Source organism: Carica papaya, chromosome 7 (genome assembly GCF_054855325.1).
Source record: "Carica papaya isolate Zhongbai chromosome 7, ASM5485532v1, whole genome shotgun sequence".
Classification (NCBI taxonomy): Eukaryota; Viridiplantae; Streptophyta; class Magnoliopsida; order Brassicales; family Caricaceae; genus Carica; species Carica papaya.
The window spans coordinates 5,362,938-5,388,146 of record NC_142315.1 but is presented as its reverse complement, the minus strand read 5'-3'; the positions used below and the strand labels follow the sequence as shown (position 1 = coordinate 5,388,146).

The following is a 25,209-nucleotide window of genomic DNA, read 5'->3' as shown; positions in this document are numbered from 1 at the left end:
TAAAACGTATTATAAGTACCTATAAATATCCCCAAAAAATCCAAAATCAGTCTCAAGACCCAATTTTGGCCAATTTCAAAATTCTAACACGGCGGCTCCGCTGTGCTCCGACAACGGTGCTGCCGCCCGCGGCGACAGTTCACCTCAAGTCGGCTGTTTTTGGCCTAATTCGACCGATTTTGCATCAACCTCGTGAGAAAATATGTTAAAGGACCTCGGTTGGCCCAAAAAAATACAAAAAATCAAAACTCACCGGCAGCGAGGCTCTCCGGTGTGGCGGCTCCTCCAGCTTACGTTGTGGTTGGGTGTTTTACTCCTGTCAACTTGTAGAGAAGGGAACAGTAATCACAATGGTAAAAAAATTACGCCGAACGGAAATCGAAAATGGCCTCATTGGAGGTGTTTTGTGAAATTTTCTGCGGCGGCGGCGACGGGCTTTTCCCACAGTTTCTGGCCAATCGGCTAGTCATTTTGCTTCGATTTGGCCATGTGGGTGTTTAAAATTGAATTCCGAACAAATTTTTTTTTTACCTTTTTTGGCGGTCAGAAGTAACTCCGACGCGGCGGCTGGTAGCAACGGCTCTCCTTCCTCACAGCTGAGTTTTCTTTTCCGGCGAGGGTATTTGGCGATTAGGGTTAGGGTTTGGTGTGAAGAGGGTTATTATATCCGTTCTCATTTAATATGAACCGTCCATCGTATTTGATTTATACCGTCCGATCGCGATTAAATATGAAGTGAAGGTCGTTCATCGCGATCTAATCTGGACCGTTCATCGCGATCTAATCTGAACCGTCTGATCGTGTTTGGAGAAGGAACGCATCTAGGCCATTCATGCGCGCGGGAACAGATCTGGGCCATTCAATTGTGGGCATGCGGATCGCCTGCGTGGCCTCACGCATGGCACCACATCAGCGTCCGTTGTCACGCGACGTGTTCTGATTCGTCGGGGCTACTAATCGGGCATCCCACGTGGCACAACTTCTCTAAATTGTATTTTGACCTCATTTTTTATTTTTTTTTCAAAAATACCTATAAAACCTAAATTTTCACATTTTTTTTTTCTAAAATTATCTTCAATTTTATCTCCTATCAAATTTCTTTCATTTTTACACTAAATTAAAATAAAAAATTATATGTACAAATTAATTTTAAATTATATTAAAATTAAATTTGGGTGTTACATATATATTTAGGAAAATAGTTGCGTGTAATTAATCATTTAATCCATCTGTTACTAAAGTTGCTTTAATTGTATTTATTTTGATGATAACATTCATAATTAGTATTTTGAAAATTTAAGACTCAACTTTAATGAATTAAAATCAAATTAAATTAGGAAATAAATTATTGTGAATTGAATAATTACTACATTCAGACAATTAAATTAAATTGAAGCAATTATTTTTAATTATGTTAAGAAAACAAGTAAGAATCCAACAAATATTAATTTAAACAATAAATATAATTAATTTTATATTTAAACCTTAAACTCTTTCATTTTCTATACTTTAATATTTGCAATTTTTACATAAAAAATTTAAATTATAGTGTTATTAAAAAACAAATTTGTGATTTAATGGTATTATTATCTAATATATTTTTATATTGATGAACCTTATTGGATACTAGGGGCTGTGTGCGGCTGATGAGCCTTGTGACTCAAGTCACCCAACTGGTAAGAACTAGTGCCGGAGAAATATCTTTTTTAAAGCCCTAAAGCATTCCTACTGCTCCCTCTTTTTCTGCGGTGCTGTGTTCCAGCTCTGTACGATGGTTGGAGATATAGGCAAAAAGCCTTCCTTTTTCAAGGTTTTGATTGGTGACTTCTCTACCCAGTTGGTAAATCCCCCTCCTTTTCTCTTTTCTCTCTTCTGATATGCTGTGGTTTTGGTCCTCTAGTAGGTCTACAGAATTTCAATTCTTGGATCTCTTGATGATCGATCATTTGGACTGACATAAACCTTTTGGTTTTATTTTTTTTCGTATTGTCAATCACATTGAGTGTAATGTGTTTTAGGGTTACTGTGTTTATGTATATCTATATATATTTGTTTAATCAAGCAGATGTCAAGTCCTGTTTATGGTTTTTTTTTGTTATTGGATTAGTGACCCTCTTGTGAGGAAAAAAATGTTCTTAGACGTTCTAACCTTTATCAGCATTTATCCTTTTTACACCATTATGTTATTTAATATCATATTGTTTTATGACTTACTCTGTTGTTTTTAATGGATATTAACATTAAATCTACCTTTGATTGCTGTTTGTAGCAAATTCCGCCAGCATTTGTCAAGTATGTCAACAGTGTTGTACCTCAAAACTTCCAACTTTGTAATCCTGACGGGATTTGTTTTCCTGTTGTTGTGGAAAGGGTTGAGGGAAATTTATACTTTAAGAATGGTTGGAGGAAATTTGTGCAAGATAATTCTCTGGAATTGGGAGACTTTCTAGTTTTTCTATATGTGGGGAATTCAAGATTTGATGTTGAATTATATGGAAGAGATTGCTGTCAGAAGGAGATCTCCATGAGTACTAGGAGACATCCCAAACCTCTTTCCTGCAATGAAACTAGAAACATAGACAAAGCTGCTAGTGGAAGTCGACCCAGAGAGAAGAGATATGGTGAATCAATGTTGACATATGAAAGGAAGAGACATGAAAATGCAACGCAGGAACATGCTAGTAACTTGGATTCAAGCCCTGTTGTCAAATTCAGCAACTCCAAAAAGAGAATTGTTGATCTGGACTCTCCACTTGCTGAAGGAGATACGCAAGCTGAAGCAAAGATAACTAACGTAGTTTCTATTGATTCTGACGGTTCTGGTGATGATCTGAATGGAACACCTAACTCCAAGAATCAAGAACCTTTATGTCAGATAGCTCCGGTAGTGACTTCTAATGTTCTTGGACAAGCTAGCCCTGCATTCAAATCAGAGTATCCAAGGTTCCAAGTTGTCATGAGAAGTGCATATGTGCGAAATGGGTATTTGGTAAGTTTTGACATTCAGATTTTATTAGAATTCTTTTGAAGAACAAGTCAACATAATTGCTTATCATGGTCCTCATTGATTTGATCATATTCAAAGTACGTAATCGAAGTTATCAATGTCAACTTTTGTCCACATTTAGGCTTGGAATTTGAAGAGAGTACTCATTGTTCACTAGCCTTATATTACAGGACCCCATATGGTGCACTTTTATTGTGACTTAATATTAAACTAAGTCATTTTATGACTTATATTCTCCTTTCACTTGCATTTATAAATATATATCTTAAGAAATTGTGAAGAAAAATCTAATAATAAGGATGCTATTATTACGTACTATAATATCTAGAAACCCTACTGATGTAGGGACAGAGAGAGGGTAATTTGGAGACTAGGCTACAGGTATTGAAGAAAATACATGCCTCAATGCCGGTTTTATCATGTGTATGGTATGCAAATCATAATGGTTTCTTATGAAATTTCTCGATTAGCAGTTTTTTTGGTCCCTTGATCTCCTTCACTTTTTTTGTTAATTAGTGATGCAGAATTAGTAGTTATAAATTATCTAAATAGATTAAAAATCATAATAGAATTATATATAAAAATACTATAATATTTAAGAATCTATTATTGTAGATTTAGTAACTTCAGGATTTTATTCTTATTAGTACCATTTTTTCACTTTGTATAAATAACATTTTCTATTTTATTAGGAATAACATTCCTAATCTTATCAATATTAGTTTCCTATTGTATTAGGAGTAGTCTTTCTAATCTTATTAATTTTCATTTCTCAGTTTAGTCCTATTTAGTAATTGTGATTTAGGAAGTATTATAAATGTCTTTATAATTTTACTTCTCGGAACATAATTCAATTATTGAATAAAATAGTTTAACTGTTGTGTGATAAAATCAAACCCATAAATATGATGCATAAGATTTTTCAGGTATGATCTCTAAGAAAACATAGGTGTGATATCTTCCTAAATCTGTAAGTAGGCAAATTAGCTTTACTTTGTCCTACATCAGTTAGTTATTCTTTATTAGTTTTCTATTATGGGAGGAATTAAGAAATTAGTGATTATGGGCTAGGGTTTTAGATATTATTTAGAGGAAGGAGGATCATGTTTAGGCTTGCAATAACTGAGCGAATGAGAATGAACAGGACCATATTTTTGGACAGAGAGGGAGGAACTGGTGGTTGCCAACTTTTCGAGAGCTGTTGCAAATATCAAAAGAAAAAAGATTCTGTCACAAATGCAATAAAGTAGATAAAAAGCTCATGGAAAAAGAAAGGAAAATAGTAGGGGATGTTTTCTGGTATTTAGAGGTTTTCGGAGGGAAGTAGTTCTCTGTAATCATCTCTAGTGGAAGAGGATGGTAAAGTTTTAAGTCTATTATTGCTTCCATGTTGAGTGTGCCTGATCGGTGGTTGAGGAATTGCTGGTGGAGATTGAAGGGAAGCAGAAAACTGTTGATTAGAATGTATTGGAAAAAGGAAGAAAGCCGTCAAATGAGTAGAAGGCTGCAGCAGTGTGAAGAACATTAAGGCAAGGGTATAATTGAATTCAGAATTGGAAGATGCAGCCAATGGTTGGGGAAAGGAATGCCACCATTAATACCATCATCCGCAACTTAAGGGACTAGACGATGAGAATTTTAAATTTGAAAGTATGTAATAATAGCCAAGATCATATAGTTCAGATGGTATAACATTCACAAATTGAGTTGATGACTTGAGCTTGAGTCCTGTCTTCCATCTTGTCTCCATAATGAGAAGAACATTGTTAATTATGCAGTCAGGAAGGAAGTATTTGTTGGGGGCTGATCACGAAAGATGGTGAGTCAACTCTTATTGATTGAGTAATCTCTAAAAAACCTGGGTTAATTCTTGATAGCTCTTACCAGGCTGGCATCGTAGTAAGATGTCATTTTTCAAAAAAAGGACTACTGCCCCTTGAAGCATCTGCAGATGTGCTTGCCAAGTTAGGATATTGAGTAGCCATTGGTGGACTTAAGTTTTGAACCCTCCTACTTGCATCAATAGTCTTCTCAAAGAAGCTATGCCCAACTAGTTTTGCTTTGTCTCCCTGCTTCCCAAAAAGAAAAAGGATTAGGAAAGAATGAAACATTGGCATTGCTCTGGGCTCATGACACCATGCAGCAGCTAAAACCAGATTGCTTTTGCACTGAAAAGAACTGGCTGACTTGGAGAGAGATGCTAAAATTTCTGGTACTGGTAAGGAAATAAAAACAGGAGCAATGGGAGGGAGAGTTTAGGCTGATTAATGGGCGGATATTATGGGAACTCAGCAAAAGGAAAATCATGAGGCTGTAGATGCTGTAACAGAATGATTTTTGGTCCCTCACTCATTGGAAGATAAACATGTAATTGGAAAAAACAGGACCAAGAACTGTGATGAAGAGGTTGACAAATTGGGATTTTGAAGGAACAGTATGATGATGGGTTTGAAGAAGCCGCTGAGGATCACCACTCAAATGAAGGGTACTCCAAAAGTTGAGGGGCGTGGATGGAGGTGATACAGAATAGGGAAAAGGTAGATTGGAATGTCTTAGTATGAGAGAAGGTTATTTATGACCTCTATGTACTCTTTTAGTGTGAGAAAAGGCTATCAAGGACATGTTAGCTAGATTTAGGAGTTATTTTTTTGTTTTATATTTTTTATATTTTTTTTAGAATGAGGTGGCGCCTTACTATTAGTAGGATGAGGTGAGACTTCATTTTTATCGGTATTTCTGTTCCACTTTTTGATTGGTCAAAAGGGTGTGGAATATTGCCAGCTTGTGACACCTCTTGTTGGTCCAGGGATAGTGGCCAAAGATGGTAACTACAAGTTGCCAATTTGTGCCACCTCTCATTGGACATAGATAGTGGCAAATTGTTGGCAAGACTGCTACTGTTTTTTTTTCCTTTTTTTTCTGTATAAAAATATTTGATGTACTGAAGATGATTATGTTATTGGAATTAGACTTTGAAGCATTTTTCTTGTTGAAACCTGATTTAACAAAGGACAAATTCATTTCCTTAAAAGTCTCTGTTGAAGCCTAAAATGATTAAGAAATTATCTCTGGAGCTAGTCCAAATGCTGCGATGATTCAAGAGATGAGGGGGTGTATAGCAATTCTTTATTTAGATCTTGTGGAAATCTAGATTTAAGGAGTGGGTTTGAAGTCCTTTTAGTGCTTCATTTGGAATATGACGTTGCTTAATTAGTGGATTCTATTGATGATTCTTTTTTCTCTTGGTGTTGTTTAATATCATGTTGGGGGGCAATTAGAGGATTAGTTGTGTGTATTGGCCTTATATTATCGAGATTGAGATCATTCCTACAGGAGGAATTGTCTTCTCTTTATGGATGGTGCTTTCCTTTGTGGTATCAACATTCTATAATGTTTCTGGTAGTCTTGTTGAAAATCATGTGGGGTGGGGGCAATGAGCTTACTTTGTACGAGGGGCTTCAATAGTTCTTTTGGAGATTGTCAGCTGTGAGACATTCCTCTAATTCCCAGTTCACTTGGTCAGATTCTAGGGGTAGTAAGTCATCTGTAAGTGATTGTTCTTTGGTTACTAATGCTTGGGATGATAATTTCCCTGAACGGTTGCAAGAAGTGAACAATTCCTTTTAGCAAGTTCAAGGGGTAGCAGTAATTTCTGATATCTCTATTTCCGGTGTCGCTACAATCTCCTTGCAAGTTCTGTATTTCTTGCAAAAGTTGCTCCATGATTTTCCTATACGGTATCTCTTTGGCTTGGTTCAACTTAGGAATTTCACCTCTTCTTGGTGCCATAGAAGCTGTAGATTGTTCTTTACTCTAACATAAATTCATAAAGATATGATAATTTGGAGCATTGACTCCAAAGGTCGAGTAATCCAGTAATTATTTTTGTTTCCCATAATTGTAGTAGAGAAAGATTTTTTCACTTGAGTTATTCTAATATATATTCGTAGTATGAATTTTCAAGAGATTGCATAGATACTTACAAGCTCACTTTAGGAAACTAAGATAGATAACCCTAATATACTCCTGACTACGAAAATGAAACAACTCCTAATCAAAATGATGTTAAACCACTTATAGATAATAAGATTCAGATAATTTTAAGACATGAGTATCAAGTCTGTAAATCTGCCATTATAATAATTTAACAAAATAACCTATACCGTAATTAATGTTAAACATTTTTTTTTAATTCTCCTGCATCACTTGCAAGTTTCTAATTGCATACATAAGCTTGATAATTCGGACCACTACCCATAAGAAATATTACGGTCGCCAAGAGATTACTAAAATCATGATTGCATGTATTTTTTGTCATTTTGGTTCCTTAAAATACAAAATAAGACTTTTAACAACTTTCTGTCAAAATATTGCTGTAGTCATTTTATCATTCATTTGGTTTCAAAATGACAATTTGGCTGGTTTCAACTTCTGTGCAGCATATTCCGTTAGGCTTCAAACATCATTCTTGGGTGCGTGACAAAGAAAGTATTATGCTTCGGGTTTCAAATAAATTATGGCCTATCAAGGTGAGTGTTTACTACGGCGGGTGGATTAGGTTCCTTACTGGTTGGCGTAGATTTGTGACTGAGAATTCTTTGCAAATTGGGGATACTTGTGACTTCGAATTGATTCCTGGTAAAAATGCAGTGCTAAATGTTTCCATTTCGAGGCGCAGAAGTTAGATGGCTTTATGAATTAGCATGTTAATAGAGAGAAACGAAATTTGGTTGGATGCCCTTTTGTACAGAAACACAACTCATGGTGAAATGAGTAATTATTTACAAATATTGATCAAAAGGAGATAGGGAAGACTAGGATTGTAATATTCTTTATTTCTTAGTGGTGAATTGATTTCTTTGTTCTTTCGCTCTTCTCAGATGAAATTGAATTTTACAGCAATCTTTTTAAGTTATATGTTAAACAAGCAGTTGATGTTTCTTATTTCAGAAGTCTTTCTATAGCAATAAACTCTGTTGGTGATAGTTGACAGCAATCAGCACACACCATTTCGTTTGTGGTCCACAAGACGGCGCCAATACCTGATAATGTCCTGATGAGAATGTTTAGGAGGATTAGGATTAGGAGTCACAGGCATGCGGCTAGGGAGGGTATCCATTTCCTTCAAAACCTGGTTGAGATGATTGATTAGTCTCTCTGCGAGCCCTGTGCTGAAGTCCTCCCTAATCACCACCCGCAGCACTGCCACATGTTGCGCATCTGCTGGCATTGTGTAGGCAGGAATTATCCAACCGAATCTTCGTAGGCTCTCTGCAAGCTCAAACACCGTGTGCTTGCTGCTATCCTGAAGCCTGAATGCCACAAGTGGAACCCCTACATCCTTTGATAGAATCTCAAATCGCTCCGTTTTCTCTATTCCTTCTCTCAACACTCGAGCATTTTCCATGCAGTTTTGTATTATGTTCTTGTACCCCTGTGTGTAATTCCCTTGTCAAATTCAGTTATATATATATATATAATTGTGCAACATGATATTACAAAAAATATACGGCAAGAAGGGGAGTATGTGTACGTACATCGAAGCCAAGTCTAATGAATTGATAGTACTGAGCAATAATTTGATTAGATCCTGCAAAACAAAGTTAAAGAGATATGAAGAAAAGACTTGGTGGTAGAAAAAATGTTAATCCTTAATTATAACCTTTAGAAAAGTTGAGAGTAAAAGTGGGTTGATCAGCTCCAAGATAGTTGATATGAAAAACAAGATCGTCAGGCAAGTCATCTTTTGTTCTCCAAACAACCCAACCAACTCCGGCGTAGACCAGCCCATACTTGTGGCCGCTTACGTTGATGCTTTTGACCAACGGCAACCGGAAATCCCACTCGAGATCTGGGTAAAGAAAAGGAGCGATGAATCCTCCACTAGCTGCATCTACGTGAATTGGGATATCCCAACCAGTTTCGTCATTCTTCTCAGAAAGCAGCTGGTTCAGAAGCTTTACATCTTCAAACTCTCCAGTCAAGGTTGATCCAAGAATGGTGGCTACACAGATGGTATTCTCATCAACCATCTCCACTGCTTTCGCTGGGTCCATCACGTAACATCCCTCAGTCAGTTTCACCTCCTTCAGCTCCACTTCAAAGTACCTTGCAAACTTTTCCCAGCACACCTACAAATGCCATGTATGTATTCTCCTAAATCATTTGCCATTTTCCATGCATATATAATATACACATAATACTTAAACAACACCTGCACATTAGCTCCTGTGACAATATTGGGTTTATCAAAAGGTTGACATTGTGATCTTCTCTTGTGCTGCCATTTTCTTTTGAAAGCTAACCCAGCCAACATTATCGCCTCTGATGAACCCACAGTTCCCACACCAACTGCAGCTTCATCATCTCCAACTGGAGCATGGAATAAGTTGGCAATCATATTTACACACCGATTCTACATAATAACGAAGATTGCGACTCAGAAAACAGAAATAATATCATATTAATTTATACTAATTCAAACTCTAGGATGATAGTGTTTACATTACCTGAAGCTCAGTAGTAACAGGATACTCATCCATGTCAACATAGTTCTTGTTAATGGAGTCCATCATAAGCTTGTCGCACTCAGGCTCCATCCATGTCGTCACAAAGGATGCCAAGTTTAGCCTGGGATTTCCGTCTAACATCAACTCATCGTTTATTACTTGGTATGCTGCTTCTTTTGGCATTGACCGCTCTGGCAACTTGAATCTGTCTCACATGGAGGTTGAAAATTTAAGTATTTGATACATTTTATATATAATTGAATTAAGTATAGTCATTGTGTATTTTATGAAGTGAAATGAGCATCAATACAGAATTTCTCACTCCTCATAAACAAGTAATATGTCCTGCGTGATTGAATCTAAAAAATCACTGGGTCAAGAATATAGTTGATTGGAAAGAAGTTCTATTTCAGTCAGTTAGATTCAGTTGATTTATTATGCTGCGTAGTGAAAGATAAGATGAGCTTTAACATATTATTCATACCTAATTCCATTAATAGCTTTGTAGTCTGGCTATATTTGTAGACAATATCCACAGACTTTGGGTTTGAGAGTTGTGTTCTAATGACATTTGTTAAAGAGCATAAGGGATCGCACCAGACCAAGTAGTTTTCTAGTAAAAAGAGTTAAAGAGCATAATAAGTTTTTAGCAATGTATTAAATCTATAAAAAAAATTAATTAATTGTGAATTCTGTTAATTAATCATATAATTATTAATTAAAATTAGGTCTCATAGATACGGTGAATCGAGTTTTTTATCTCACCTAATTAGGGCGGATTGTATTAGAGTTTAGCTGTAAAAAATTCATTTGTAACAAATTCTGATATTCTATATATAAAGTATTATATACGTTTAAATCTTTTATTAGAATAATATATACATATACATGTATATGAACTAGCTTTTTGTTTTGGGTTGTATATATATATATATATATATATATAAGTTGAAACCTAAAGTTTTAGCTTTTAGGTTGGTATATAAATAGGAAAATTATCAACTTAGTTCACATTACTTGACACTTATCACAATATGACCCTTAATAGAGAAGTATTAGTGGTTGGGTAACAAATTGTTTGTTAAATTATACGAGTATAGTCAATAGAGAAGTACTAATTTTATGAATGTTGACATGTATATATATATATATATATATATGTGTGTGTGTGTGTGTTTAAGGAGAAGAATAATAAGTTTAATATGAATGAAATGGTAAATGGTACCTGGGAACAGGAGCACGCATATATCTGGAAGCAAAAGTGGAGTGCAAATACTCTTCGGAGTCGGTGACTTTGGTCGTGATCGCCATGGTAATTGATTCAAATTAAAGTTCTTAATCAATTGAAAAAAATGGTAATTGAGAGATTAGCAAAGAGAAGAGGAAAGTGGGATTAATTATAGTGGGCGGTAGTTTCCTAAATTAACATCACGTCGATGAACAAGCCAAAATACATGCATAACCAGTGCCTGCTTCCGTAGACTACGACCATATTTATACTACTCCTCCACATATATATATATTTTTTAATTTGCTCATTTTATTTACAATAAAAACCAATTTTTAATAAAAATTAAATCATATGATTACCACCTTTTAACTTTTAATTAATAAGATTACTATGACTTTTTCAAGTCTTTTTATACTAATTTAGACACCATAATAACCTTTTAGAATAAAATTCATGATCACCCATATATTTATTTGTCGACTTTTTCAACTTCGTCTTCCGGCAGAAATCGGCTCGTGCTTCGCTTGTGCTACTAATTAGCTTATTCGTCTTCAACTCGGGTGTCAACAGGTTCTTAAGTAGTCGACCAGAGACTGCAGAGAAGAGAAAGAGAGGCTCCAGCTAGGAGAGAGAGGGAGAGAAAGAGAGAGTGTGTTTGTGTGGATGAGTGAAGGTGATGACTAGTCGGGCGGACATAGGCTAAGTGAGCTGCGAAGTAGGAGAACAAAACCAAGAGAAGGTTCGAGAGCAGAGGCTATGGAGGGAAAAGAAAGTAAGGGATTGGCAGCCATGGCAGCTGGTATAGAGTGGTGGTTTCTGTGAGGGGAGACTTCTGGTTTTTTGAGAGAGCTTTCGTTGGAGCTTTGTGTTGATTCAACCATTTACAGAGAGAGAGAGAGAGAGAGAGATCCAATAGTTCACATTTCAAATAGAAAAATGAAATTCAATTTAACTTCCAAAGCCCTCATAGTTTGATTTTAATTCTACTGTTTTAATAAGTTTCAAAATGTATTATTTGAATTCCACTTAGAATTTATTTAAAATTAAATTCTTAGATTTTTTTATATTTAAACTAACATATTTCTAAATAAATAACATAAAAATACATATCCTAAAATTTAGGTAAATTAATTGGAACTGTTAAAATAAATTTAATTCTGCGCAAAATGATAATATTTATATGCAGTTTTGTAATAATATATAAAATGATTCCTGAGCTCCAAGAGCACTTCACGCCGAAGGTGACAAATTTCAAAAGGTCCACCATCAAACAATGTATTATAACCGGTTAAAAGAAAATCTGGAGTCTCATATGTGAGCACAGCGAAGCTAAAACAATTTAAGTCCACCAGTAGCATCAGCAGAGCAGTCTGTTTTACTTGCAAAAGAAAACAGAGGAGGATAAGTAACCTGTTTCTCAGCTAAAACATTTTTCCGGCGCCATCTTTCCGCGGTACCGATTCATGGACATCCATTCTCCGCCAGTCCCCTACCAATGAGGTCATTTGATCTACCTTGTCAAAAAGACCTAGAAGACCCCCTGTATGTATGAACAGGATTTTCCTCCCTTCCCACTTCTTTGGGTTCTCAGCCATGTCTTGCACCATTCCATAAGCAGCTTTCCCACTGGAAGGATTGTTCAACCAGCAGAAAACAAATTCAAACTATTAGAATATGCGAAGCTGAATCAAAGAAATAATGGACACCAATTTGGAACCAATAGTAAAGAACTTTTCATGTTCACCAGCTTTTTTGGATGGTCAATGTGGAGAAAACAATTGGTTTTCCTTATCTCAGTGAAATAAATTGCCCTTAAATTTTCATATCAGTTAGTGGATTTACCCATTTGATGGAACAGGAGAGACAAAAAGAAAAGAATAATAGAATCAGTTATAAGGTTCAAAAATAAAATCTGAACAAGCTCAGACTTCTACCTACCTATACACGGGATCGAGAACAACACCAGTAGCTCTAGCAACTTCTTTTACAAACTGAAGCTCCTCAGAGGTGTTAAGTGCATAGCCCAAACCTTTGGCCTGCAGGTGATCTTTTTGTCAAAATGGATCTTACTGCTTCATGAACAAATTAAATCAATCAATTAGAATAACGTGAGTAAAATAATCTGACATGGGATCTTGTATTTGATTGCATCTTAGAGCTTCAAAATTTTTCAAATATCTCATTAGTTTTTTAGAGAGTCCAGGCCAATGAAACTTCAACAACAATACTAAATTGCTTCAGCAGTTTCTGGATGAAACAAGAAAGAAAACTAATTTCTACTGGACTAGGAATTACAATATTTTTTAAATTCGAGAGTTGCGGATAAGTGAATGCTTATGGGGTCCAGGGGTGAAACAAGCTCGGTTTGGTTCAAATTGGAGAACAATTTTAACCAAGCTGAAAATTTCAATTTCCAAATTTCCAAAACGAAAGTAATTTGGTTTATTTGATCCATATTTTTTCATCAATACCATAACAACCTGAATTTTTGGTATTTATTTTAACATATTTTTTTAATAAAAAAACATTATCTTATTATATATTAAATGTTTATTGATTCAAATATTATTAATAAAAGTCAGTTTTTTTATTTTCTTCAATTTCAAACTTTTATAAACCAAACCAAGAAAACTACTAAATTCAATTTAGTTTTTAAACTAGAGCAAATTTTTTTGTTTCAGTTTTAACCAAACCATAACAAATTGATCATTTGGTGTTTGGTTTTCTGGTTTACACCAAATAACTTACTCCCATATATGACAATATACATAACAAGCACAAGAAAATTCCTCAACCATGCACACCAAAACAGTTAAACAGGATGGTAACTGCTTTTATTTTTTCAGAATTTGAATGGTATTAAGCAATTGAAAGACACGCATGCAAGTGCATGTGCACATGGCAAACTGAAAACAAGACAAGATCTAACACCCACCTAGTAACAAAAAGATTGAACTCAGCAGATATTACAGATGTCCATACAAAACAACTCCTAAAAGTCATTTGAACACTTACATTTTTAATGTCAACAATTTCACGAGAGCTCACACCAGCTTCAAGTCCATCCAAGAGGCCTTGGACTAAGTCATAGAAGTAATCAGGGTCATCACAAACAGAAAATGCATGAACCTGAAAAGTCAATGGACTATACAATTAAAAAGTAACATAGAAAAGAGCATATGTAAATCTACAGAAAGGAAGACATACTTTTGCCTTCAACATACCCAGCCAGGATCCTAGTGAAAGACCAGCAATCGTACCTCCACTGAAATTCAGTATAAAACAATATTGAGTTTGCTTCCAATTCTAAATCCACGAAAGAGAAATTGGAATATAATACAACTAGGATGGAAATTTGAATTGAAACAGCAATCCAGATTCAACACAATTCCACTATCAATTCAAATTAGGTATGCTTTTGATTCTTTCCTTGACATTTGGAAATACAAATCCATGTAGTGGAATTGAAGGTACTAATAAAGTTGATTCAATTATGCATCAAATTTATAAATTACATCATAAATATCAAATAACTAAAATTTAAGAATTGAGTGGGAATAAAATGTTTGAACCAAATGCAACATGAAATTGGAAGAAGAATAGCACCTGACCTTGTTTCTGAGTATAATTAAAGGTAGAAGAAGAATGTTAGTCTAAATGAAATTCAAAACCTCAAAATATTTGACATAGGAGAAATCTTTGATTGTTGTATTTGCCTTTCCTTGCTCCTTTTTGGTACAACAATAGGACACTAACCTGTTGACCCTTAAAAACTGAGCATAATCATGCAATTGGTTACTGAATAATGTTCCTCGAAAAAAAAATTGAATAATGGGCAGTCCTTAGATATTTAAGTTAAATATTTGACCTCCTCTCATCATATCTTAAATAAAATAATTCATGACAAAGAAACAAGAGAACAAAGAAGCAAAAGAAAAGAAAAAGATGGAATTCTTAGCTTATGAAAGGAGAAAAAAAAAAAAACAGAAGTAAAATGGAACCTGCCACATGCTACCACAATATCATCAAATTTTACTTCTTCAGTCACAGTCTGAAGCTGCTTCTCGATTTCCCTTACGGCTTCAATATAGCCCCTGAACAGAATAGAATATCCTGAATGAGTTTGATAATGGAAGACATACGGTAGCAGTTACAGTATCCTCTCTATCCAGAGTAAAGAAAGCTACTTTTGGAGTTATACAAAGTTAACCCAAAAAAACAAGCAGAAACTGAAAAAATATGAACAGGATGCAAGTGAACAGTGCTCTGGAGCCTTGATGGAAAAAAGAAGAACAATTCGAGACAAAATGTGCTACTGACGGGAAACTATCATCCAAAGAGTCCACTTACCCACACTAACACAAATAAACCCATCCAACCCCCACCCAAAAAGAAAAAAAAAACAAAGTAAAATAGAAAATTAATGTTGATGTTAGAGTATATTTTCTTATATTAAGAATAATTTAATATGTATTCTATTGAATATCAAAACCCTATATATATAAGTTTTTTAGAATAAAAAAAGAAATAGACAATTAAATATAAACAATTTAATTTACTCTTATACTCTTTAACCTAATTTATCCTCTATTTAACAGTCTCCCTCAAGCTGGAGAATAGATGTTATTTATCCCTAGTTTGCCAATAAGAACTTGAAATATTGGATTGCTTAAGTTTTTAGTTAACAAATATGCTAGTTGAGAATTGGTAAGCATGTATGGAGACATTTGATGTGAAAATTTACCCAATTAGAAACAACTATGTGTCCAACTCGCTGCCACGTACCAAATCCACTAGCGATATTAGTGGCATTTAACGAATAGAGACCAATGCACATATTTTTTCAAAAAAATTGGTGGATCAAAAGGAGCAAACATTAATAAACGAGCCAATTCAAATATTTAAAAATAGTATACGAACCAACTTAGTATTTAGGCTGAAAAAGAAATATTGTCAGGAATAAGAGACAAAGGTACACCATCAGAAGACGAAAAATCCTCCTAACACAATAAAAGAACATAAAAGAGAAAGAAAAACATCAAAACAACAAAACGACCCAGTCCTTTTGCAAAGTAGCCAAAGAGATGTCGTAGAGTAACCATTAACCTGGGTCCATAAAGAAGCAATGAACACCTTTCTGTCCCGTTGTAGCAATTCGGTTTTGGTCTTTCTTGTTTATTTCTTTTTCGTTTTTTAAGACTATCTATTAAAAACTAGTCATACTGCTAACCAAATGCCAATACCAATAAATAACATTCAAATTCTCATACAAAAAAAAAAAAAATTAATTAATCATACTTAAAAAAGTAAATATTAATCAATACAGAGAAGGCTGGAAATTTGCTTTCCTTTTTCCTTTCTACAGGATTTTGGTCTAGAAGGATGGAAACTGAATAAGGCTAACTAGTCATAATGCAAAAAAATGAAATTTTGAACCATTACGCAATTAACAGTGTGAAGATAACCAACTATTTACAAATTTCATCTTACAAAAAAAGAATATGTGAATTAAACAATCTTACCAGGTTCCTAGTGAGTTAGAACCACCAACAGGAATAACATATGGTTTTCTCCCTTCCTTTAGCAATTTTTCTTTCAAAATATTAGTGAGAGTCTGACAGGATAAAAAATAAGAATGAGGTAAGTGAAAATTTGTTAAATCATATTGGCAATAAACAACAAATTGGATCCTGGGATACAGAAGCAATAGACCAGGTATTATATACTTTATGGTAGTTTGATCAAGGACAACTCCAATAATATAAGAGTTCAACTACTTACAGAAGACAGAAGTTAGTTTGAGTGAAAAGAACTGCAGAATTGAGTTTGGTTCTAATTTCAATTACAGATACTTTTGTGATTCTTCCTTGAAAAGTAAGACTATCATTGTGGAATTAAAAAATAGGTATCGAATTAAATTGTTCATCAAATATATAAACTATGACTAAAATCTAATATCAATAAGTTAAGATCTAGAATAGCATGAGAATGGAATAAACTTGAACATAACGCAACTTAGAAGTATTTAGATAACTCCTGCAGCTACTCAAAGATATGCAACCTTATGAGGGTGTTTGGCTAAGCTTATAAGCTAGTTGACAAGAAGCTTATACGCTTTATAACAGTGTTTTAAAAGTTTTTATGCATTTGACAAATACCCAAGAGCTTATAAGTTAGACATCTTATAAGCTCTTATATAGTGTTTTTAGAAAGGTGGTCAATCGTACTCTTTTTATGGAGCTTCTATGCTCTCTAAAATAACACTGCTTTTGACCAAAATAATGTCTAAACTACCGTACAAATTTTCTATTAAGGAATAACCAAGTATGATTTACTCCAGAGTGAATGGAACTCCAAAGTTAATGTTCTGATTACTTTCAGAAGTCTCTAGATACCTATATCTAACCTTTGATGTTTCTTTCTTACTCTTGTTAGATTCAAGGTGGGATTGGAGCCAAATTCTGTTATAGGCGGACCACTGGACTGATGATTACGCCCCTAGGCTCTGATATAAAATACATCAGTTGTCTATTGATTCTTGCTCTTGGAACATGTCTTTTTTCACAAACATGAATGGTCAAAAAGTTGATGATATGATTTCACTACTTCAGCTTCTTTAGTTAGCTGTATTTTCTCATAATTCTAATAGCAGAATGAACCTTTACATACCCTTAATTGTAAATCTTATTTTGTGTTTTTTACCCATAATCTTACTCGCCACAATGATGTCTTTGTTGAGTTTTCTTGGAAGGGTCCTGTTCCTCCTAAGGTAAAAGTTTTTGTTTGGATTGCATTTCTAAGTTGGCTGATTATTAAGGATATGTTTCAAGCTCGCAGATCTAATCATTCTTCGTCTCGTTGGGCATATATGATATGTTATAGAACTACAGAGATGTAGGAGCATCTGTTTTTGCATTGTGATATGGCTAGGAGACTATGGTGTTGGTTTTTTATACTTTCAGTGTCTTTCGGGTTTTTCCTGAGACATTAGATGGCTTCATATCTTCTGCTTTTTTGGGCATGAGATTAAAGAAGTAGTATAGATCGCTACAGGGTGACGGCTATGTTTTTTTTTTTTTTTTTTTTAAACTTTTGGAGAAGATGGGGCTATGTTTTCTGGGTTATAGAGTTGACTGGAAAGCAATACTCAGATTTTCAATTATTAAGTTTCCTTTTTACTGGTTCTTTGGGTCAGATATTCTTGCCATCTTTGCAGGTTAAGGGCCATGGTCATTTTAGCTATCCATTTGCACACTTGTCAGTATCATTTTCTTTCTCTTTTATCTTCCTTTTGTGAGGATACCTAATCCTACATCTTTTGTATGTGTTCTCCTAATATTTCTTTTCTATCAAAGATAAGTACATAATGTACCCTAACTCACTTTTCCTTTAGACTATTTATATGATTATCGCACAAAAATTGATATTAATTTTTATTATTGAGAGTCGAAGATCTCTGATTTGATTCTTTGCTATTTTTTCTAGAAGTATTGTTGTTAAACTCTCTTTGTGCATTACCTAAATCCTCAACTATCCAAGAAACCCCAATTGACTCTGTTATTGCCTTCTCAAAGTCCAGCTTAAACATCAGTCCATGAATTTTAGATCTTTTATATTCATTAGTGCGTCAAAGGATTTGTCTATCACCCACAAAGAATCTCTTATTGATAGAAATGGTTAATTTATAATGTTTTCTTATTGCATTAAATAAAACTTATTGTTCTAACCATACTGTTGGTTAGTGGCAACTCTGCAATTATATATGATTTCTTATTACATGGAACAAAGTTTTGCAGTTGCTATAATTTTCACTATGTCTAACAATCCTTCACTCTCTAACTTCATTTGCAAAAAGTCACCAAATACCCTACTTCACTAGAACATCTTAATCTCCAAAATATGATATTTCAGCTTATACTAAATTTAGAGAGCTCATGACCAACTTGTTTTTGTCATATTCAAATGCCGTTCGGTATATTTTACCATCAGCCTGAACATTTACTTGGTTAAGATAATATCCAGTTCTCGCTTGCAATTTGAGCTACAAGCCTACCGAAGACCAGCAAATTGAGGAATAATATTTGGAGGTCGAGATAATGGCACAATGAAGAACATAGCCTTATGGAATGCATAGAATTTTTCAAAAGAAGCCACAAACTAACCACACTCCCGATTTTTGCATATTCCTCTTTTGAGATAAGATCAACATGAGCTCCCACCAAACGTTCAACCAGAAGATTCCCGGTCAATCCAGGATCGGAGTCAACAAGAACCTGCAACATAATGAGACCATTGATACTACATGAGCTACTTCCATCGCCTACAAAACAAACTTAACGCAAAAAATAAAAAAAAAAGAGACAAACGAAGGTGAAACCTTAGAGGTACGAAGTATAAGATAACAGTCCAGATTGAGATACTTCGCAGCAACCGCAGTAGCACGGCAATGGTTGCTTTGGATACCTCCGATGGTGATGATACAGTCAGCGCCCTGGGCGACTGCATCTGCCAACAAGAATTCCAACTTTCTGACCTTGTTACCGCTCAATTGCATCCCCGAAAGATCATCACGCTATATTATTCCAAAGTCTTTTGTCAGTGTGATGCACGAAAGTGAAGAACAAACCTTAACAATTAATTAAGTTACTAACCCACTGTCATCCAATTAACAATACTTCTTAACCAAACTAAGATGAAAACCAATATATATACCTTCAACCAGACTTGAGTATTGTCCGGCAAATTAGGGAGGTTCCATCTGTGAATCGGAGTGGGACACTGCCAAATGATGAAAGATCAATCTGATTCAGTAATACACAGAAAGATGGAGAGGGAGATAGGGAAGGAAGGGGGACTGGATGGTTACATGAGCGAGAGAGAAGACGCTAGACGGGAGTGGTCTGAGATGTGATGCCCACGGAGGAGAAGAATACGGTTCCTTCGTGAGAAACTTAAAGCACTGCCGTTTGGATTCGTGTTCTTCGATCGAATGAGACATAGTTCTTCTGGTTTGATTCAAATTCAGTTTGTTGATACAGATTGATGGTGTTGGTGCGAAGAAGCTGAGAACCCCCAACTTACTGATGCTACCAGTGCTCCCTGCCAACATTTCAGTTCCTTCTATTTTTTGTTTGTTTATACTTTTGTAACTTCCAATATAATTTGTACGCTTGTAAGTTTTCATTATATGGTTGGCACTTCCATAAACTTACAAGCTTATATTGTGACTATTTCAACTATAAGCCACGTATAATTGTTACAAAATATTTATTTTATTTGAATGCGTTTACGATTCGGTTGAAATAAATTTAATTTAATAATTATAACATTACAAATACAAAAATAAGTTAAGCTTTTAATACGATTGAATTTTATATTTATTTTATTATTAAATCACTATATTAATGATATATATTAAATATTTTTATTTGACATATATTATTATTAATTTTTAAAAAAATACATTTATCGTATCCACTCTATATTTTATGTAAAAAAAAAAATTGAGACCTCATTTAGATTATAATATATTAATATATGGTATAAATTTTTTATAGTTTTACCTTATTTATTTATATTTTTAAATACATAATATAATTTTTGTCACGATTGTTGCATGGTTTAAATGTTACCATTTTTTTTATTTTTTGAAATTACCAAATCGTTGATTTTGTATAATTTGGATAATTTTATTTCTAAATAAAAAACAAATGTCGTTACTATACATTAATATACAATCTTTTTAAATATAGTATAATTTTGATATTACCATATTTGTACTTATCATATAATATCATGCATTAATAACCATCCTAAAAATCATCTAAATACACATTGAATGTCATTAATGTGTTGTTACAAAGAGAACAATAAAATAAAATAATAAAACAAAAAAGCATGGTACTATATTTCTTTATATTAAATTTTCAATATATTGTTAAAAGTTAAAAAAATATTTTATTAGTTAAAAAATATTTAATAGGAACAAGTAATTATATAGTCTTGTTTCGCACACTAAATTTTGTTTTGAATATATTTAGTACTTTGTAATAAGTAAATGATTCGAGTGGATTTCATAAAATAAAATATCTGATTTTTATGTCTTCAATTTAAGACAACAATTATTTCTAGTTTTTTCTTCTAATAAAAAAATATCTCAATCTTTGGCAATGAGCAAGATTTGTGTTGTTTATTTATTATTTTTAAGTAGTTAATTTAATAATAATTATTTAATTTGATATTTATTTATATTAAATAAATTACTATGATATCATGATAACTTTGTTTATAATTAAATTTATCATTAAATTAAGATTAACTTATATAATGATTTAAAGTAGAAAATGTCGTTGTCAAATTCTGAAAAAGATGATCGATTATCTGCTTATTTCACAAAAATTTATGGATATTTATGTAATTTGCAAATAAAATAATAGAGAAGGGAAGGAAAAGAAGCTCCCGCCCGGACAGCGAATTTTGCTGGAAATGTCCAGTCGCTCAATTCCAAACTTATTCTCATCCCCACCTGACTTTTCAAAGTCTCTGTCCTTCTCTCCGGTCAGCGTATTGAAGTCTTCATCATCTTCTTTCACTTTCACATTCTTCTCAGCATTTCAAATACCTCTTTTACAGCTTTCTCCTCTTTCTGTTGCTTCCGGAAGCTGTTCGGCACCTCCAATTCACGTCCAATTCTGAAGTATGTTCTTCTTCTCTTGCATATTTAGAGTTTCGTACGTTTTCTTATTCCATTATTTCCTTCAGTTTTGTTTTCAATGTTAGTTTTCATCTGTAAATTTACTCTGTATTCCGAGGAATTGCTGTGTCTCTTTCGTTCTATTTTAATGAATTTAGTTTGAAATTCAGTCGTTTCGGGCAGTTGTAAGCGTCGACTCTAAGGAAAAGCATGAATGTCAGTAGACTCAGTAGTACACCGAACGCTTTTAGTTGTCAATTAGCAAGCTGAATACATCTCGAAGAAGGCTGTGTTCCGTGGAATTGCTGTCCCTCTTTCGTTTCAATTTTATTAATATTGGATTTAGTTTGAAATTCAGTCGTGTCGTACAGTTGTAAGTGTCGACTCTAAGGAAAAGCATGAACGTCATTAGACTCAGTTGTAAGCGTCAGTCGACTCTAAGGAAAAGAAGAAACAATTTTAGTTGGCAATTAGCAAGCTGAATGCATCTTGAAGAACGCTCTGATACAATTTGTTAAAACTCAATCAAAACAACTCTTAAAGTAATCGCTCTCCACAAACTCGGACATTAATACTAATAATTTTCTTTTGACTCATTTCATTTGCATTACATACTTCATTCAATCAAATAGAAACTATTTATGGCCACAACTTTTCTTAAACACCTCATCTAACTTTTTTCCACTCTTCTGACCAATTTCACACACTTCACTTAACCTATCTTAATGACTACACCTTTCCAACATCTAGAGTCATAATTTTTCTTCAAACAATCTATTTACTTTTACTACAGAAAATTTATCACAATAAAATGATTGAACTTAGAGAAATCTCTCAAAATCTAATATGTTATCGTTGGAGCATGATTCCAAGACCTTCAACCAAAATGTCAATCCGCATATGATTTTGGATAGGATGATCAGGATGGCCTGTTTATGAGCTAAGATGCAATATTTTTATTTTTTTTATTATTTTTTTTTCCTGGGGAGTGCTGTTGTGTATGATGTAAAGGATTTGGGAGGCATTTTTATATTGATATTTGCCCATTTTACTAGTTTTAGTTATTGTTTTCTTTTGTTCGATAGGAGCATGTCTGTTCTTTCCTCTCTCTCTCTCTCTCTCTCTAAATATATATATATATATATCTCACATATAAAATCCTTTTTGAATAAGATACATAATTTTGAGCCGTTTTTGCTAAGGACTGCCTTGTCTAAAGAAAAAGAAACTTGTTGTCATGCCAAGCTCTGTTTAAATGTTATGGTGGAACTGAAACATCTTCACTGTTTGTTTGTTTATTTCTTTCTCTTCCAAAAGGAGTGATAGTCACGAGAAGAGGCATGTAATTTTATGCATTGTGAGGGTTGAGTTTTTCTTGTCCTTCTTTTCGAATTATGATATATTATTATGTCACCATTTGTGGTTAGACGTGCATGTATCTTGACTCTTTACTTAAATGTTTTCTTTTGTTTGTAGGTCAATCTATAAGAAATGGTTGATTCCGATAAAGATGAGATGCCAATGCTGTCAGACACCCTTTCACAGCCGTCACATGAAAATTTTGCTTCACATTTGAAGGCATTTACTTCCAGGACTAGGAGTGCTTCATTTTCCATTCCTATGCATTCAATGGAATCCTATGAAAATAGAACTAACCTTGTGGGTCATACTGGCCCCTTAAGGAATGAACAGAGAAGTCCATCTGTACAGATGAGTGGTCCATTATACATTGGCCATAAACCTGAAGCTATTTTTATTCAAAATCAGGGAATAGCTGGTCAAAAGAAGACAGAACCTAAGGTGGAAAAATTTTCTTCTTTTAGCGAGGTAGAAGATAATGAATGGTCCGATAACAAGAATGTGGGGAAAAATGAACATTTGCTGAGGTCTGGGCAATTGGGTATGTGCAATGATCCATATTGCACAACTTGCCCGACATATTACAATTTCAAACCGGCACAACGAAGGAGCTCAAAGGTTTCGGGCATATTTGACCCAAAGGTGTTTCATCACTCAAGGCTTAACTTATATTTTCTCCAATCATTTTTGTTTGGCATTTTGTAGCTGGTCTTAATTTCTTTAGCGAATGTGTTGGTATTGACATTTTCTGCTATCTTTCTGTTCAAATATAACTAATAAATCGAGCTTCTTCCTCATTTGTATTATAATTTATGTGATAAATATACTCCTATCTGTATTATAATTTATGTTTGTCCCTTTAATAAGTCACCTAATTTACAAAAATCAAATTTCAGCACTGTGTACTTTGTTCACAGTTTTTGGTTGGGTTTGTGTTTGAGGAGAGTGTTAGAATATTAATATAAAGTTAGGTTCTTTTGTAGTCGTTTAATCTTTTTTGGATAATTGATCTCTCAGTTCTACTATTTCACATCTCCATGTTGATTTACACTATTGGATTTGGAAGTGAAGATTTTGAACAGAATCTTTAAAATAAATATATTTTTTGAAATAAGCATCTTTAAAATATTTTGAACTCTAGTTACCTTGTTACAATGATTTCCACTTTTTTTTTGGTGTTACTTTACGGAGTGATGTTAATGCGAAAGAACCACCTTAGAATAATTGAAAATGATGAAATCTGATGTGCCTTCTAGTTTCAATTGCGAGCTTAAATTCACCTAATATAAGATTTTTAGGACTCGTAGCATCTTAGTAATGATTACGAATTTTTTTGTTCTTGCTTTGAGAGAGGTATGCTAGGATTTTCTAGGAAAGAGCATTTTGAATCTGTTAACTAGTTGAAGGTATATCTTTTCTCTGAGATCAGTTTTATTTATTTATTTGTGTGGTTAGTTAAAGTGTTCTTACCAAATTTTCTTGAGCACTAATTGTGCTTGGTTAATAAGTTTGCTGCCAACTTGGGAAGTATTGTCAGGAATCTAACAAGAAAGAATTCAAACGCATGGTTAGGGACCTAAATAGACAATTTGGCCATTAGGTTCTAGGTCCACCTTTATTTCCCCAGTGCAGGTCTAGACCACTATTAATAAAAAATTGGTCAGGATTAGATTGCTTAAATATATGAGAAATATACTATTTTAAATATACAATTGGTGTACTACTTATGAGTCTATTATTATAATTTGATAATTTCACGATTTTACTAAATTTTTTATTCTTGTTAGAATTAGTATTTCTTAGTTTCTTCTATTCAGGAAAATATTACTAAGTACAATAAGTACCATTTTAATCTCACTCTCTTATGTAGGTCAACCATTTAGTAAAATGCTTATTTGAGAATTTTTTCAATTTTCTGGTTGTGTAATACAATCGAATCTTGTTGAATATTGATGGTCTTTATGGTTGTCAATTACCAATTAGAAGTCTTTTGTGTGTGAAATTGAGTTGGAACTATGGCAAGCAGATCCAATGGGAAATTGTGCATGGATTTAACTGTTGAGAGGAAAATATTCGTAGTTAGCTTTGATAATGGGAACTGGGAACCAGTGAAAATCATGGGGAGACTGCATTTTCAATCATATCACATACTGATTGAGCAGGTGGAATTGACTCTCTAAGAAACTTCTTAGGCATGTTCTTGGATGAAGGCATCATTTCTTCAATAGTATGTCTGATCTCAATGCGTTATTTGCTGACAGAGGTATGTCGAAATATGGGAATAAGGTTTTTAGCCTTGTTTCACTATTTTGGTGATAAAAAGAGAAACAGGGTTTACATGCTAAAAGGGAGAGATGGATCTGGTTGGAGAGAGAGATTGTAGCGACTTTGATTCAGATGGGAGAAAGTG

The 25,209-nt window shown here is 33.9% G+C and overlaps 4 protein-coding genes across 8 annotated transcripts in view; 2 read left to right on the top strand and 2 right to left on the bottom strand.

Annotated features, from left to right (window-relative positions):
- Nucleotides 1-1,657: 1,657 nt before the first annotated feature.
- On the top strand, nt 1,658-8,097 carry LOC110821989 (B3 domain-containing protein Os01g0723500-like). 2 transcript variants are annotated; one of them, XM_022051981.2, is made up of 4 exons: nt 1,658-1,840; nt 2,270-2,989; nt 7,447-7,536; nt 7,958-8,097. In XM_022051981.2, exons 1-4 carry the CDS (start codon nt 1,772-1,774, stop codon nt 7,988-7,990), a joined length of 912 nt encoding a protein of 303 aa, XP_021907673.1. In that variant the 5' UTR covers nt 1,658-1,771; the 3' UTR covers nt 7,991-8,097. The 2 variants fall into 2 exon arrangements, with proteins under 2 accessions (XP_021907673.1, XP_021907672.1); XM_022051980.2 differs by lacking the exon at nt 7,958-8,097 and having other exon boundaries at nt 1,661-1,840; nt 7,447-7,951.
- On the bottom strand, nt 7,817-11,675 carry LOC110821987 (glutamate decarboxylase 5). The gene is made up of 6 exons (XM_022051979.2): nt 10,742-11,675; nt 9,517-9,721; nt 9,222-9,422; nt 8,670-9,138; nt 8,545-8,597; nt 7,817-8,441 (listed from the first exon to the last, which is right to left on the bottom strand). Exons 1-6 carry the CDS (start codon nt 10,825-10,827, stop codon nt 8,004-8,006), a joined length of 1,452 nt encoding a protein of 483 aa, XP_021907671.1. The 5' UTR covers nt 10,828-11,675; the 3' UTR covers nt 7,817-8,003.
- Nucleotides 11,676-11,870: 195 nt separating this feature from the next.
- Nucleotides 11,871-19,916, bottom strand: D-CDES (D-cysteine desulfhydrase). The gene is made up of 10 exons (XM_088207613.1): nt 19,614-19,916; nt 19,460-19,525; nt 19,125-19,319; nt 18,910-19,020; nt 16,270-16,361; nt 14,749-14,841; nt 13,955-14,012; nt 13,763-13,876; nt 12,686-12,783; nt 11,871-12,373 (listed from the first exon to the last, which is right to left on the bottom strand). Exons 1-10 carry the CDS (start codon nt 19,854-19,856, stop codon nt 12,169-12,171), a joined length of 1,275 nt encoding a protein of 424 aa, XP_088063739.1. The 5' UTR covers nt 19,857-19,916; the 3' UTR covers nt 11,871-12,168.
- Nucleotides 19,917-21,179: 1,263 nt separating this feature from the next.
- The window catches only part of LOC110821957 (putative cyclic nucleotide-gated ion channel 20, chloroplastic), a 77,048-nt gene continuing 73,018 nt past the window's right edge, over nt 21,180-25,209 (top strand). For 3 of the 4 annotated variants that reach the window (XM_088206899.1, XM_088206897.1, XM_088206898.1), the window contains exons 1-2: nt 21,180-21,443; nt 22,917-23,441. In XM_088206899.1, the coding sequence (XP_088063025.1) occupies nt 22,932-23,441 (510 nt within the window). In that variant the 5' untranslated portion in view covers nt 21,180-21,443; nt 22,917-22,931. The remainder of the gene's footprint in view (nt 21,444-22,916; nt 23,442-25,209) is intronic. The other variant, XM_088206896.1, reaches the window with a different exon arrangement.